Consider the following 13,815-nt stretch of genomic DNA (forward strand, 5'->3'; position numbering starts at 1 on the left):
ACTCAGTCCTACAAAGCCCAGGGTCCCACGGTGAGGAAGGACGCCCCCCGCTGCTTCCCAAAGCCGCCCTGCTCGGTGGCGTGCGGCGAGAGGACTTTCCAAGCCTTGCCCAGCATCTGAAAAGGCAGCAGTGGGGGTGCGGGCGGGGGGCAGGCAAACCCAGCGGAGAAGATTCTGCTAATGGGGGGGTGCGAACTCACGCTTCCCCTGCAGAAGCCGGCTCCGGGGCACGGGAGGGTTTAAACGAGCGTAAATGGCAGATTCTCGGTCACTCGAGGACGTCCGAAACTCAGCCAGAGGTCAGGGCTCTGTTACAGGAGTGGGTGGGGGAGGTTCTGTGGCCTGCAAGGGGCAGGAGGTCAGACCAGATGATCACAATGGCCCCTTCTGACCAAGAGGGCCTGAGGAACCAGAGCCATTCCCCACCCTGAGCCTACGTAATCGGTCGCCCCCTCAGCTCTAGATCTTCTGGGAAGAGAAGCTGGGGCCAGAGCGAACGTGATAACCGCACGAGTGGCCGTGGGGAAGGGCGGCCCCTATTCACCAGTCGGTCTTGGAGCAGCCTTCACTTGGGAGGGCGTCCTGCAGACACGGCGAAGGGCGTCGGCCCTCGCGGCAGGCAGCCGCAACCCGAGAATGCTTGAAAGACAAAAGGGGGAAGGAGGATCGCTGGAGGGGGCCTGCCAGGCTGCCGTTTAAACTGGAGCAAAACAAAAACAAAAAGGGGGGAGGGCTGTTACAAATAGGGAACAAAAGGGGGACTGGGGGTCAAGGAATGGGATATGGGGCCTTTCCCCTTTAGGGGGCACTGGTTCGAATCCCGCCCCAGATCAGGGGGACTGGTGAGCTCAGGAAGGTCAAGGAATGGGGTACAAGGCTTTTCACCTCCAATCCAGGCCCAGGTAGGGGGGACTGGCAGGCTTGGTGGAACAGGAAACGGGATAGGGGGCCTTCCCCACAAGGGACTGGCTCTAATCTAACCTATATTAGCAAAGTCAATGACTATCCAACATCCAGTGATTCGTGTGGAGCAGGCTGCTAGGTTTGAGTCTCGTTCCCGGTGGAGCAGCCCCCCCAGCACCCCACACATCCCAGCAGGGAGGGCCAGGAGTAACCAGGACCCCAGAGACCGAGCCTGCTGGGCAACTGGCTGGGGGTAATGATTTGGGGGGGCAGACCTGTGCTGTACCTATGTGGGGGGTACACAGAGCCCCTCGTTCTCCAGGGCTGTTTGTGCAGCAGAACCCAAGTGCATGAAGAACGGGAGGCACAGGTGAAATGAGTTGTCCGGTCTCAATTCAGCGACTGCAGCTTGGCGGCTTTAACAGACCACAGTCCCCACCCCCAGATGTGCCGTTTGGATCCAAAGATGTGAACACAATAGACAGAGGGCTCCTCCGGGGAGAGCGCCCCGGCTGGCTAACCGCAGAGACAGGAAGCGGATGAGCGCAGAGGTACCAGCTGGCTCAGCCCAGGAAACGCAGCGGCTTGCTCGGCCCAGGCTGCTGCAACTCACTTCCAGCGAGCGGGGGCCTTGGCTTACCCCTCCCACCTGCCAGCTTTCCCCTTTCCACCATCTCCCAGTGGGGCACGCTGCCGACAGCCCCCCGTGCAGCTCCGAGCTGCACCCGTCCCAGGCGTGCAAAGCACACAGTGCCCGCCTTGGCGCCTGTAGAGAGGATCTCGGTCAAGTGGCAAGGGGATGGCAGGCGGGAGGCTGAGAGGTGGGGCAGCGGGTTACAGAACCTTCTCCGGTTCAAATCCCACTCCGGGCTAGGAGGGACCAAACATTCTCACCTGAGGCCGTTCGGTCTCCCAAGTGGAGTGAGTTGGAAGGTCTCAGCCTTGGTCCTGGTGGAGGAACGTCTCCCTCCCGAAAGCTGCCCCCTGTGCTGACTGCCTCAGAGTGGTCACTGGGCAGCAGCTTCAGAGATGTTAAGGGCAGACCCGCTGTGGGCACGAAGCATCCCTTCCTGTAGCACCCAGGCCAGAGTTCAGGAGGGGAGGAAGGACAGTCGAAAGCCCCCAAGACGGGGAGTGGGAACAGCTGGGTTCCCAATTCCCAGCTCAGCCCCAAACTTCCTGTGTGAACCTGGGCCCCTTGCTGATCCCTGGGGCCTCCCTTCTCCCGCCTTAAGAGGGATGATGGAGCAGGGACTCAAGTACCTTCCCAGGGGGAACGCAGCAGCTACTAAAGACCTCCTTAATCTAGCAGAGAAAGGCCCAAAGCCAGACCCAACAAGGCACTGGTTTTGAAGAGCGTGGGCAATTAACCCCAAGAACCAACCCCCAAAGGGAGAGCCGGATGCGGTCTCTTGACATCTTCAGATCCAGAGTGGCGTGTCTGGAAGAGCATGGGCCTGGCCCAGAGAAACCAGGGTGAAATTCTCCAGTCGCACATAGGCTGAAGATGCCCTTATGTTGCCTTCTGGCCTTAGAAGTCTACGGGCATGTCTATGCTGCCATAAAAAAAACCCATGGCTCCCAATCCCAGCGCCTGGGCCAGCCATGGGTCCTTGATTGCAGACATTCCCTACTTCCGGGGGACATCTGTCCATTGTGAGGCACTCCCTACCTTGGACAGCTCAGACTCAGACTGCCATCAATGGAGGGAAGTGGGGGAGGGGGGGGGCACAATGCAGGGCTCTGCTCCCAGGCCCTGGCAAAGCCTGTCCCGTCACCAAGCTGAAGGCTTTTGCCAGCGCGGAGACCTGCCTCTCTCCTTCATGGACCTGTGTGGTGGGGTGCAGGTGGAAGGGGAGTTTGGGTCTAAAAGGTTTGATCTCTCATTGGCCTGGAACAGCATGGCCTCAAGCAGCTCCCCTGCACTGGCCTTCCCCACTCAGCCCAGGATAATGCTCCCTACTGCTGCATAACCCCACGCATGGGGATATGAGGGGTGCAAATGAGAGAGATTCAAGAAACAACCTAAATATTCATACTCAGGTTGGGCCCAAAACCAGGGCAGGGTTGCAATGCTAAAAATGGGGGAATGGAGTCTAATGGATAGAGCAAGGGGCTGATAGAACCCAGGAGTCCTGGGTCTATTCCCAGCTTTGAGAATACAGTGGGGTCTAGTGGTTAGAGGAGCTGGGGGCTGGGAGCTAGGACTCCTGGGTTGTTCCCAGCCCTTCCATGGACTCTCTCACTTTAGGCAAGTCACTTGACCTGTTTCCCCATTTTCAAAACAGCCCCCAAGGATTGGCTTAGATTTCTGTCCCACTCCTTATGCACAGAGGGAGCAGTTCCCCTCTTCCCCCACCCCCTCTAGAACACAGAGGAGCCCACCTAGCAAAGAGGGAAAGTATAGCTCGGTTTTCAAAAGGGCCCAAGCCTGCTTTTGAGAATTTCTTGAGCCCCTCCCCCAGGTTGGGTTGGCAGCGAGAGGGGCCGCAAACTCCAAGATCAAACCCCTACTTGAGAGCTGAGCCTGGAACCCAGGAGTCCTGACTTCTAGGTCCCTGCTCAGTAGTTCTGCAGGAAACAAGCGAGGCAGTGAAAAGCAGAAGGACCCGCTGTACAGAGAGGAGGTGGTTGGCTTAGTGGGTTAGGTGCGGGGGGGGGGAGGGGTGTCACATGAGTGCCCAGACGTTGGTGCAATGAGATCAGCTGCCTCCAACACCTCCTGCGCCTGCTTCCACTCCCGAGTCACAGCCAAGCTTCGCCTCTCAAAAGAGGAACCGAAATGCTCAGTAAGACACCAGCCACTCAGTGCTTCCAACTGGCCCCCCGCAGCACGCTGTGAGAACCTCAGCCCCAGCTCAGCAAACCGAGCCAGAGAAGGGGGAGCCATACGGGGACAGAACTGCGCTCAGAGCCCACCTTTCGGGGGCCTGCTTGACCCCACAGGCCCTGTAGGTACCCAGGGGTCCCGTCATCTTAAAAAGAAGGGATGCTTAACCAACCATGCTTGCTCTGAAACCTTGGGCCTGGTTCACTGATGCTTTGCACCTGCTGCACCCTTGCAAAATCACCCCCATTCTGAGGCCGTCGTTTTGTACCCCCAACTCCACCCAGTGCCAGCCCCTCCGCAAGGCATAGGACATTGGGCTCAGGCCTTCGTTTGAGAACCACAGAGCGCTGCTATGGCAGCGTTGGGCTTAGCTGTGACATGGCCCTTTTCAGCCCCCGGATCCCACCGTGCTTTACAAGAGACGGGTCACAGCCCCCTTTTAAACAGGTGAAGAAACTCCAGCGGCCAGCGGGGAAAGCGGTCAAAGTGACAGAGCCGGAAACAGACCCCGAACTGCAGTGGCCCTGTCCAGAGCTCTAACCACTGTCCCATGCTGCCTTGTTAGAGACACTTGTGGGGAGGGAATAAAAAACCAGGCCCTTTTATAGAGGGAAATCTCTGCATGAAAGTGAGAAATAAAGCACAGGACGGCAGCCAATACGATTTTTAAAAAAGATTTTCATTTGCATAAAGATTAGAAAGAAAAAAAACCCCTTAAAAAAAACCCCTCACACAGTTTGAATGTCATGAGCCCTTTGAAACACACTGCACTTGCAGCCTCCTCTGGCTGCAGGGAGAAATTTACCAACGAAAAATGGGAAATGCTAAATCTTCCCAGGTTACATGTACAGTAGAGAATACTTCCCCTGTGTAGCATCTCCCCAAGTAGATTACAGCCCCCAGGGGTTTCCAGCACATCTTACAGCTGGCTCTTAAAGTACCTTCGTTTTCCTTTTCGCAACAGTGGTACTCCAGTAAAGGCACAAGAGTCTCCAATTCTCTCCCCTTCAGGAGGAAGGTTTTAGACAGCCCCACTTCACACAGGGAAGGTAAACACTCCACCAACTCTGGATCAGAACCAAACCTGACGCAGGATTACGGAGGCGGCCACCCACCGCGCAGCAGGATCAGCTCCCACACCAGCGTACGCTCTTGAGATGAACATCTGTGTAATGAGGAGACGCTTATTTCACAGCCCCAGCTCAGCCCGCTCCAGGGAGCGGAAACAGCCCTAGGACGCCCCCTTGCAGCAGCAGCTTCTGCTAAAGCCCTAGGGCCGGTGCGGCCCCCCCCCACGCAGCGAGGGTTGTGCCTCGGGAATGCAGGCTGGGAAAGCCGGCACGGACCGTTAACATGGCCGATCAGCTGAGTTTGGAGGAAGAGTACATGGGACTCATGCTCTGCAGCCACCCCTACGGTAGAAGCTGCTTGTGCCAGACGCATGCCCAGACTTAAGTGCTTTGGCCTGCTCACCCTGTACAAGATGCAGGAGCAGGGGGGTGGAAGGGGGGGAAAAAACCCGAGCCCGTTTCTATTTTCTGCAGGAAGAGGAGCCTGCCCAAAGAATCACAGCTGTCCCGCAGTAAACAATAAACAAGAGCCGCAGTCTCATCAATTCCAGCTTCATTTCAGCAGGGAGCAGGAGCAAACTGGGCCCCCTGTGCCAGAGGGGGAATTTTGGAAGGGGGTGGGGGGGAAGCAAAAGGAAAGAGACATGTACCAAACTGGAATGTTCGAGGAAATCTGCTCCTAAATCTGCCCATCACCCACTCGCCTCTAGCCCTGTGATGGAACCGGCACTGCCCTGTGCCTCGCTTCTACCGCATCACGGGGTTTCTCGCCAGCCAAAACGTGCGTCAGATGGGGGGGGGAATTGGCACACCTGCACCTTTAAGGGCTAGTCCACAGGGCAAGTGCCCCCGCCAAGAAAGGTAATGCTGGAAGGCTTAAGGACAGAGGCAGCATCAGGACACCGGCTAGTCTCCCCTCGGAGTCAGGGCACGTCCTGTGCCCTGCTCCGCACGGCCGAGCCGGGTTCGAGCGAGAGGCAGGGACAAAGTTTACAAGGCCAAGCCCCGGGGAGAGGCGGCATTTGCAGAGTGGGTGGCACCGGGGCTGCCAGGAGCCGGCTTGCAACAAAAAGGGGCGTTGACTCCTCGGTAATTAGACACTCGGACACCTGAGGGGGGAAGGCACTGCCCCTTTTCCTAGTTATGATTCATTCTCTCCCAGGGGGGCATGCCCAGGGAGTAGGTTGGGAGCCCGGCTGCAGGGATGGGAGTGTGGGATTTCCCTCAAGCGTTGCCCCCAGGACTCAGAAATAAGGAGGGGATGTGAGGACATGGCTCTAGGGAGACTCCTTCCCAGACCAGTCCCTGCTCAAAGCCCCAGCAGCTGGATCTTGGCAGGATGGGACGGCACATCTTAGTGGATGTGTGTGGCAGGCGGAAAGGGTGGGGTGCGAACAGGCCTCGGGCGGGGCAGGCAGAGGCCAGGCAAAACTCATTCCAGCACTGGGTTCGGTTGGAGCAGCACCCACGCAGGGGAGGAAAAAGGGAGTTTAATCCACTCCCTTGTCTAGCAGGTTTCGCAAGGTGGCAGCTTTGCCTTGCCCGCCTCCCCGACGAGCGAGAAAAAGGCCCACGAACCAGGGGCTGGGCGCGAGCCGCCTGAAATCAGAGGGGGCCCCAAGGGGGAAGCGCTGTGTGTGTGAGGGTTAAGAGGGAAGGGGAACAGCTCCAGTTTGGCATGGCCGCTTTGCACCCTCCCTCCAAGGAAGGGCAGGGCTCCCACCAAACGGTGCTACCCCCCCCCCCCATTGCTCCTCCCCTTCCACCAGGATCATCAGCCTCTGCTGGATGCAGTTTCCTTGGCAACAGCCCCTGCCACCTTGTGGGCATTGGAGGAGGATGCTAAGAGGACAGAGCGGGGAGGAGCTGGGGGGCAGAGCCTGTCACCCCATAGGAAGAGGGGCTGGGCCAACAGCTGCAAGCCAGTGCCACTTCCACTCCTCCCAGCAGAAACTGGGAACAGGACTTTCCCTAGCCATGGGGCCCCCCCCCAATGTGGTGGGGTCCTCTCTCTAAACACACTGGCCCCCCCATCCCTTTGCCCTGGGAATACCCCACCAATAGGAAGCGAAGTCATATCCCAGAGACTAAAGGGGTCCCTTCCCCCAAACATTCCCATCAGGACCCCCTTGCTTGGCTTCAGCAGATCCTTGGGGTATTGGCAGCCCATGCCTGGCCTGGTCACAGACTGGGAGGCCTCTATGGGCAGATGGCCTGGAGCCAATGCAGGGGGAAACCTGTACCCCAATTGATAAGCTGGGGGGGGAGGAGATGGACGCGAGGCATTTACCAGGGAACCCCCTGCCTCACCCCACCCAGGTCCCAGCCTGCAGCTCAGCAAAGGACAGAGCTTTGGAGGAGTCCCAGGGAAGGGGTGCGGCCACACCCACAGGTTAACTACGATCCCAGCTGGGCCTGATCCAAGGCCCACTGACATCCCAGGAGACGGACGCCCCCTGGATTTCCACCAGCCCCGTGGCCGCATTCCCCACAAACAGGAATGTAAGCCAGCAAGGACAGGTAGCCCCAGGATTCAGGGGAGAGCCACTCCTCTACGGCGGCTCTGATGAATGGGCTCTTTGATTCCCACCACCCACGTGCTGGGGAAACTGGTTTGGGTGGAGACATGTGGGCGTGTTTGCGTCTCCCTAGGACGCCAGCTCTCCTCCTGCCAGGGTAAGCTAGTCACCAAGGCGTGCACGGCCCAGTCCCCTCCCACACGTGGGACAGCCCTCACACCTCACCCGGGCTGGGTCACTGGCAGAGAAGAATGGCAGGGCAGGGGGATAAATAAGGATCATCCAAGATTGAGTTTGATCAGGGCACGCAGCTGTCACTCCCAACAGGCAAGGACATTCTTATATTCGTGGATTATTGGGCAGCTGGACGGGGGACCCCCATAAGCTGCTCCCATGAACCTGCCACTCCAATGCAAAAATCTTAAGTGCCTAGTATGAGAGATCTCCAACACTCCCACCGCCCCCCAGTTGGTTCTGCAGACCACCAGGACATAAGGAACGGGATGGATTCTGTGAACCACAGGTGAGAAGGGCTGCTGTCGAGGGCACCCCAATAGCACCAGATGATCTGCCCCTGTTAACATAGCTGCGGGGGAGGAGAAGGAGAGAGTCTACACCCATCCCCTGCTTCCCAATTAAATAATAAAACTACAGGATTTACAATCAGAAACGAGAAAAAAAACTGGCTTGCATTCAGATCTAAAGAGCCACCTCCCCCCCAAGCCCGCAGCATTCACAACACCCCAGGCCCCCCCATTTTAGAGGGCGGGTGCCAAGGTACCATAGCAGGGATCCAATCCCACCCCACCAGCAATTCTGAGACAGAGAGAGAGAGAGAAACAGACAAGTGGGGGAGGATGGGGTTATGGGGTGGGGATGGGGAAATAAAGTTTCATTGGTTAGAGACTCGTGCGCGGGCTCGGGTACAAAAAGCCAGGATTAGGATTTGTAATTGGACGTCAGCCACATCAGACCTTCGCAGAGTCCTTCCCCGGACGTCGCGCACGAGGGCTGGACATACCAATTCCTGTCCCTAATACGCGTCAGTCCCAATTTCTCCTGGATTTCGTGGGGCTTCATGGCATCGGGCAGGTCCTGCTTGTTGGCGAAGATGAGGATGATGGCGTCACGCATCTCCCGGTCGTTGATGATGCGGTGCAGCTCCTGCCGGCCTTCGTCGATCCGGTCGCGATCGGCGCAGTCCACCACGAAGATGAGCCCCTGGGTACCTGTGTAGTAATGTCTCCAGAGGGGCCGGATCTTGTCCTGGCCCCCCACGTCCCAGACGTTGAACTTGACATTCTTGTAGGTCACCGTCTCCACGTTGAAGCCCACGGTGGGGATAGTGGTGACCGACTGGCCCAGCTTCAGCTTGTAAAGGATGGTGGTCTTGCCGGCTGCATCCAGCCCTAGCATCAGAATCCGCATCTCCTTATTGCCGAAAATCTTGGACAGCATTTTCCCCATGGCTGCAGGCAAGCAGCAAAGTCCATACAAGGCTGGAGAAGGAACACAGAGAGATGAAGTGCAAGGCAAGGGCCTGTGATCTGCCTAGCCTCGGGCCCCCTTCCTGCACTCCACCCCACCCCACCCCGAGGCAGGTCACTGCAAGGCACCAGTACTCAGAAGGTGGATGGGCCGGGATGCAGGAGATCTGGGCTCATATCCCAGCCCTGCCACCAATTCCCACTTGAGCTCTCAAGGCCTCAGTCTTGCCCATCTGTAAAATGGGGAAAACACTGTCTCCCCACCCTTTGTCTGCTTAAATGGGAAGCTCCTTGGGGCAGAGGAAGAAGCAGGCCAATACGTCACAGCACCTAGGTGCTACTGGTAGCCATGAATCTAACACAGAAACCGAGGCCCTCCAAAGCATTCAGGCTTGGTCTAGCATAGTAACATTTCGCCCACCTGGATCACAGAGGATCTCAAAGCTCTTTAACTCCTCCCCCATTCCACAGGTGGGCAAAACCAGAGGCAGAGAGGACACAGCAGGTCACACAACAATCAAGGTCTTGTTCCTACAGTCCCACCTCCCAGTCCCCTGTTCCAACCTCTAGCCCTCACTCCCCTCCCAAAGCTGGGAATAAAAGCCAGGAGTCCTGACTCCCAATCCCTCCTCTCCTAGGAGCGGAACCCAGGAGTCCTGACTCCCAATCCCTCCTCTCCTAGGAGCGGAACCCAGGAGTCCTGAGCCACCCCCATCCTCACCACCACTCCTCATAAGGAGCCAGATATTAACAGCAAACCAGGAATGGATCCCACACCTCTGAGGACAGAAGCAGACCTGTAACTAGTTTAGCCAAACGCAAAAGCTTGGGGAAATGTCACACCATTACTGAGGTCTCTGGCCCAGATCCTCAAGAGGAATTTAAGCACTTGCTCACACTGAAATCAGCGGCGGTTTGGCCTTGCTGCAAAGAAGCCAGGATTACCCCAGAAGTACAGGCAGGGCAGCTCCTAACACCAGCTGTTCATTGCTACCCTAGGGGAAGGGGCCAATTTCTCCACAAAGTCCCTGGGGAGCAGAGCCTCCCTCCCCACATGGGATCCTGCTAAGCCAGCATCTGATTAGACAGAGAACAAGCCCAGAGCAGCCTTGAAGGTCAAACTCGAGGGAAAGTTTCCAGGAGATGGAAAATACCCATCATCTGGGCTGGGCTGCCTCACCCCCAGGGCACAGCAGCTCCAGCCGGCATCTGGCCCCCCTTTGTCCCACCCCGAACAGTTCTTCTCCTCGTCCGTCTGTCCTTCCCAAGCTATGGGAGGTGAAAGACTCCTTTCACCAAAAAGGAACCGGGGTAGGAAGGCAACAAACTCTGAGCCCAATTACCTCCAGAAGGTCAGAACACACAGTAGCAATCTCAGTGTCTCAAAATTCCACCTTGACGCCACACCAATCTGCACCCTTTTCGTTAAACTGGTTTAACGGGACACCCCCCTCCCCTTCACCTCCCATGTGGGCGACTCTCACGACACTTTAAGAGCATCTTATTTTGGTTTAGCGGGCCCCTGTCCCTTGTTTGCCTTGAACCGAAATCAGGCCATCAGAAATAGCTTTAGGCAAGCCCCTAACTAAGCTGTTACTCAGCACCTGAAATCCGAGTACCTGCCCAGGGGGCTGCTCCCAATTTAACTGGCTTCGTGAAACTGAGGCAAGTTTGTTGAGGTCCCCCAGCATGGCCCCTCCAAACCCCCTCTTCCCTGCATGGGGACCCGTAGGAACCCAGTCAAGAAAGGCACCGAGTCCCTTTCCCGTCTTACTGTCGGTCGCCCCATCACAGAATCCCACCCATAAACGGCTCAAATTCCAGCCGAAAGCCAGTTAGGTTGTTTGTCCCCACAGCCCCTGCTGGGGTGCTCTTCCAAAGCACCCCCCTCACTCTGATTGGTAGAAACCTTCTGACTTCCAGCCTCGGATTTCCTCCCAGCCAGTTTATCCCCATTCGTTCTTGTACCAACTCTGTCCTTGAGCTTTATCTGCTCCTCCCCCCCACCCCCCGACGTATTCCTGGCTCTGCCTCAGGCCTGCTGAGTTGCTGCCTCCTCTGTGCCTCAGTTTCCCCAGCTTGACACAGGGATAACGATACCGTCCTCTTTCAGAAAGGGCTTTGAGATGGGCTGATGAAAAGCTCTAGATCGATAAAAGCTATAGATTATCATACCCCATGTAGAACGCATACCAGTCCCCTGAACAAAATAAGTCATACCAACCACAGGGGGGGGGGGGGAGGTGCAGCGTAACTGTGTCTACACTAGGGCTTTTGCTGGTCTAAAAAAGTCCTTCAAACCCTGCTAGCTGATTTTGCTGTACTGGCAAAAATTTCAAGCGTAGACCTGACCTTTGAGCCACAGAAATTGCTCAATGAGGGTCCAACTCTCCAGCAACTGTCCCACCCCCAGCATGGTACAGCAGAAGGGACCTGCTTTGCGAGCTCCAAAATGGCCCCCACAAGGGGCCAGAGGGAATCCCGACCCACCTGTCAAGCCAGACCCAACCCAACTTTTATAGGTTCCCTGGCTCAAGCAAGCTCTTCCACCCTGCAAAGTGAGCTCAAAAGGCTGGCTGCCCAGTTCTGCACATGTGGCTTCCCCCCCACCCCCAGAAGCTTCTGTCCCCAGCAAGCGGGACAGCTGGGCCGAGGGTTGGAGGAAGACTGGATTTAATTTTTTTTAAACCTCCAGTAAGACACTGGAGAGAACTGGGGACAGGTGCGCCGTGCTGCCGGCAAACTCAGACAAATCACTGATTCTAGCAAGAGTCTCTCTGGGACTACATTTTAAACCCAGGCCAAGGAGAGAGACTCAGGACCCCCCCCCCCCCGAATTTGGTTGGGAAAAGGAAAAAAACATATCCCCTCCCCAATCAGCAGAGCAGCTGGTTGCTACCGGCACCCAAGTCAGCACTGGAAGGAAAAAAAAATCGACCACTTCCCCTTTCTTCCTGCCCCCACCCACAGCAAGCAAGTTCGGGTTTTTTCCGGGGGTGGGGTGGGGGGGGGGTGCATGTGCTGCTGTTTCCGGACAGGGAGTCGTTTCTAGGGCTCTTCCTGGCCGTTTTAATTCAAACCCCGCAGATCCACCCAAGCAGTTTCAACCCTTGGGCACACACACGCCTGTTCCTCCTCCGGGATGCGCTGGGAAAATATTTCACACCAAGGGGGGAAGGGGGGGGGGCAGAAGAAGAGACCAGGACACCCCTTTAATCGGATCACTTCCCCCTCCCCTTCCAAACTTGAATTCAACCCCCCCCCCAGCCCCACCCGTGAGAAGTTTCAAGCCTTCCCCCGTCAGACTGGAGTTCAAATCTTCCCCTCTCCCCCGACCACATGCGCCCATCAGAAGTTCACACTCGCCTCCACACCCCCCCCCCGCCTCACCCCTTAATGTGTGTGGGGGGGGTATTTTCAAAGCAAGAAGCCGGCGGGGGGGGGGAAGAGGAAGGAAACCCTTTAATTTGATCGTTTTCTCCCCCGCCCCATTCGAGGGCTGGTATTTAGGTTTTCACTAAGCGATCAATGCATATCCCGCCCCCGCCCGCCCCCCCCCACTGCACTGTATATGGGGGGGGCGGGGGGGTCCACCCCCTCGGTACGCGAAGCGGAAGGGGGTTTCCAGGGGGTACCCCCGCCCCAAGCCCCACTCCGGTTCCCGGCCGCGCCCAGCCCCACTCACCCGAGCGGGGCGGAGGTCAGCGGCTCCCCGCGGCGGGCTCCGCCGCGCCCCGGCGTCGTGGCCGCTTCCCACTTCCGAACGCGATGTAACAATTTTCAGCGTCTCGACGTTCCAAAGCGGGGCTGCCCGGCCGCGGCCGCCCGCGGGCTGCTCGGCATCGCCCCGGCCCCGAGGCGCGGCGGATCCGGGGGTGGGGGGGGGCGCTGCAGGGAGGCCCCGGCTGCAGGATCCACCGGCCGCCGTGTGGCCCCGCTCCGGCTCTCCGGTCCCGGCCTCTGCCTCCAGCCGGCGCCGCGCTCTGCCCGCCTGGGCGTCCCGGAATGGAAAGGGCGCGGACTGGGGAAGGGGGGGGGGGCGCCCCGCCCTTTTGACAGCCGTGCGCATGCTCCGGAGCTCTTAAAGGGACCCGACCTCTTCCCCCCCCCCCCTTCCCGCTGTTTCCACCCAGACGAGGGTGGTTAATGGGGGGCGGGGGGGGGGGGTTTCTGGTCAGTTTTCCTGTAGAGAACGGGGAGCATCGGGGATTTGCTGGGCTGCTAGGTGAATACGTGTGTATGTCTGTGTGTGTAGGGCTGCTGGGCGAATACACGAGTGTGTGGGTGCATCGGGCTGCTGGGTTAATGCACCCACACCTGTGTGTGTGTAGGGCTGCTAGGTGAATACATGAGTGTGTGTGTGTAAGGCTGCTGGGTGACATGACGTGTGTGTGTGGGGCAATGAGCAGAAGCAGCTGAAGCCAATAAGCAATTGATTAAGACTCCGAGCAGCTCATGGGGCCCTGATTTTGTTGTACCCCCCAGACCACCCATCTTACTGACCGTGGCAAGGAGAGTCTTGGCATGTGTTAGGCTGGGATATTGTTTGGTTTGTGGCAATAATGCAGGGAGTATTTTTAGGGGATTGGTGAGGGATTGGGGGGAGCCCAAACCATCCCTGCTCAGCCCCCACCCCTCCGGGGTAGCCCCCCCTGTGTGTGTGTTGCATTGTCCTTTAAGCTGTATTTCCCTTGATTAAAAAGAACGACCGAAAGAAAGAAAGGACCCATGAGAGGCTGGGGCTTTGCATGAATGAAAGTCGAATGTGACATGCAGAAGGACGAGTTACACACCAGGGTGGGGCTCAGGCTCCAGCCACTTACAGAGCAAGTGTGTGACACGAACATTGAGACTCGTCATACACCAGAGGTAGGGTGAGGGGGTGAGTCAGCTACAAGCCAGCTACCCTGTGACGGGTGTGTGACTCCAGCCTTTGGACGAGTTATACGCTCGGGACAGGGTGTGTCGTGTGTGTGACACTAGCATTTGGAATAGTTCTCCGCTGG

At 57.5% G+C, this 13,815-nt stretch overlaps 1 protein-coding gene across 1 annotated transcript; it reads right to left on the reverse strand.

Moving 5' to 3' along the window:
* Positions 1–4,391: 4,391 nt before the first annotated feature.
* LOC140901963 (ADP-ribosylation factor 6-like) lies at positions 4,392–12,841 on the reverse strand. Its single transcript, XM_073321469.1, has 2 exons — positions 12,495–12,841; positions 4,392–8,821 (listed from the first exon to the last, which is right to left on the reverse strand). Exon 2 carries the CDS (start codon positions 8,787–8,789, stop codon positions 8,262–8,264), a length of 528 nt encoding a protein of 175 aa, XP_073177570.1. The 5' UTR covers positions 8,790–8,821; positions 12,495–12,841; the 3' UTR covers positions 4,392–8,261.
* Between the last annotated feature and the right edge of the window lie 974 nt (positions 12,842–13,815).

This window comes from Lepidochelys kempii, chromosome 23, assembly GCF_965140265.1.
Source record: "Lepidochelys kempii isolate rLepKem1 chromosome 23, rLepKem1.hap2, whole genome shotgun sequence".
Classification (NCBI taxonomy): Eukaryota; Metazoa; Chordata; order Testudines; family Cheloniidae; genus Lepidochelys; species Lepidochelys kempii.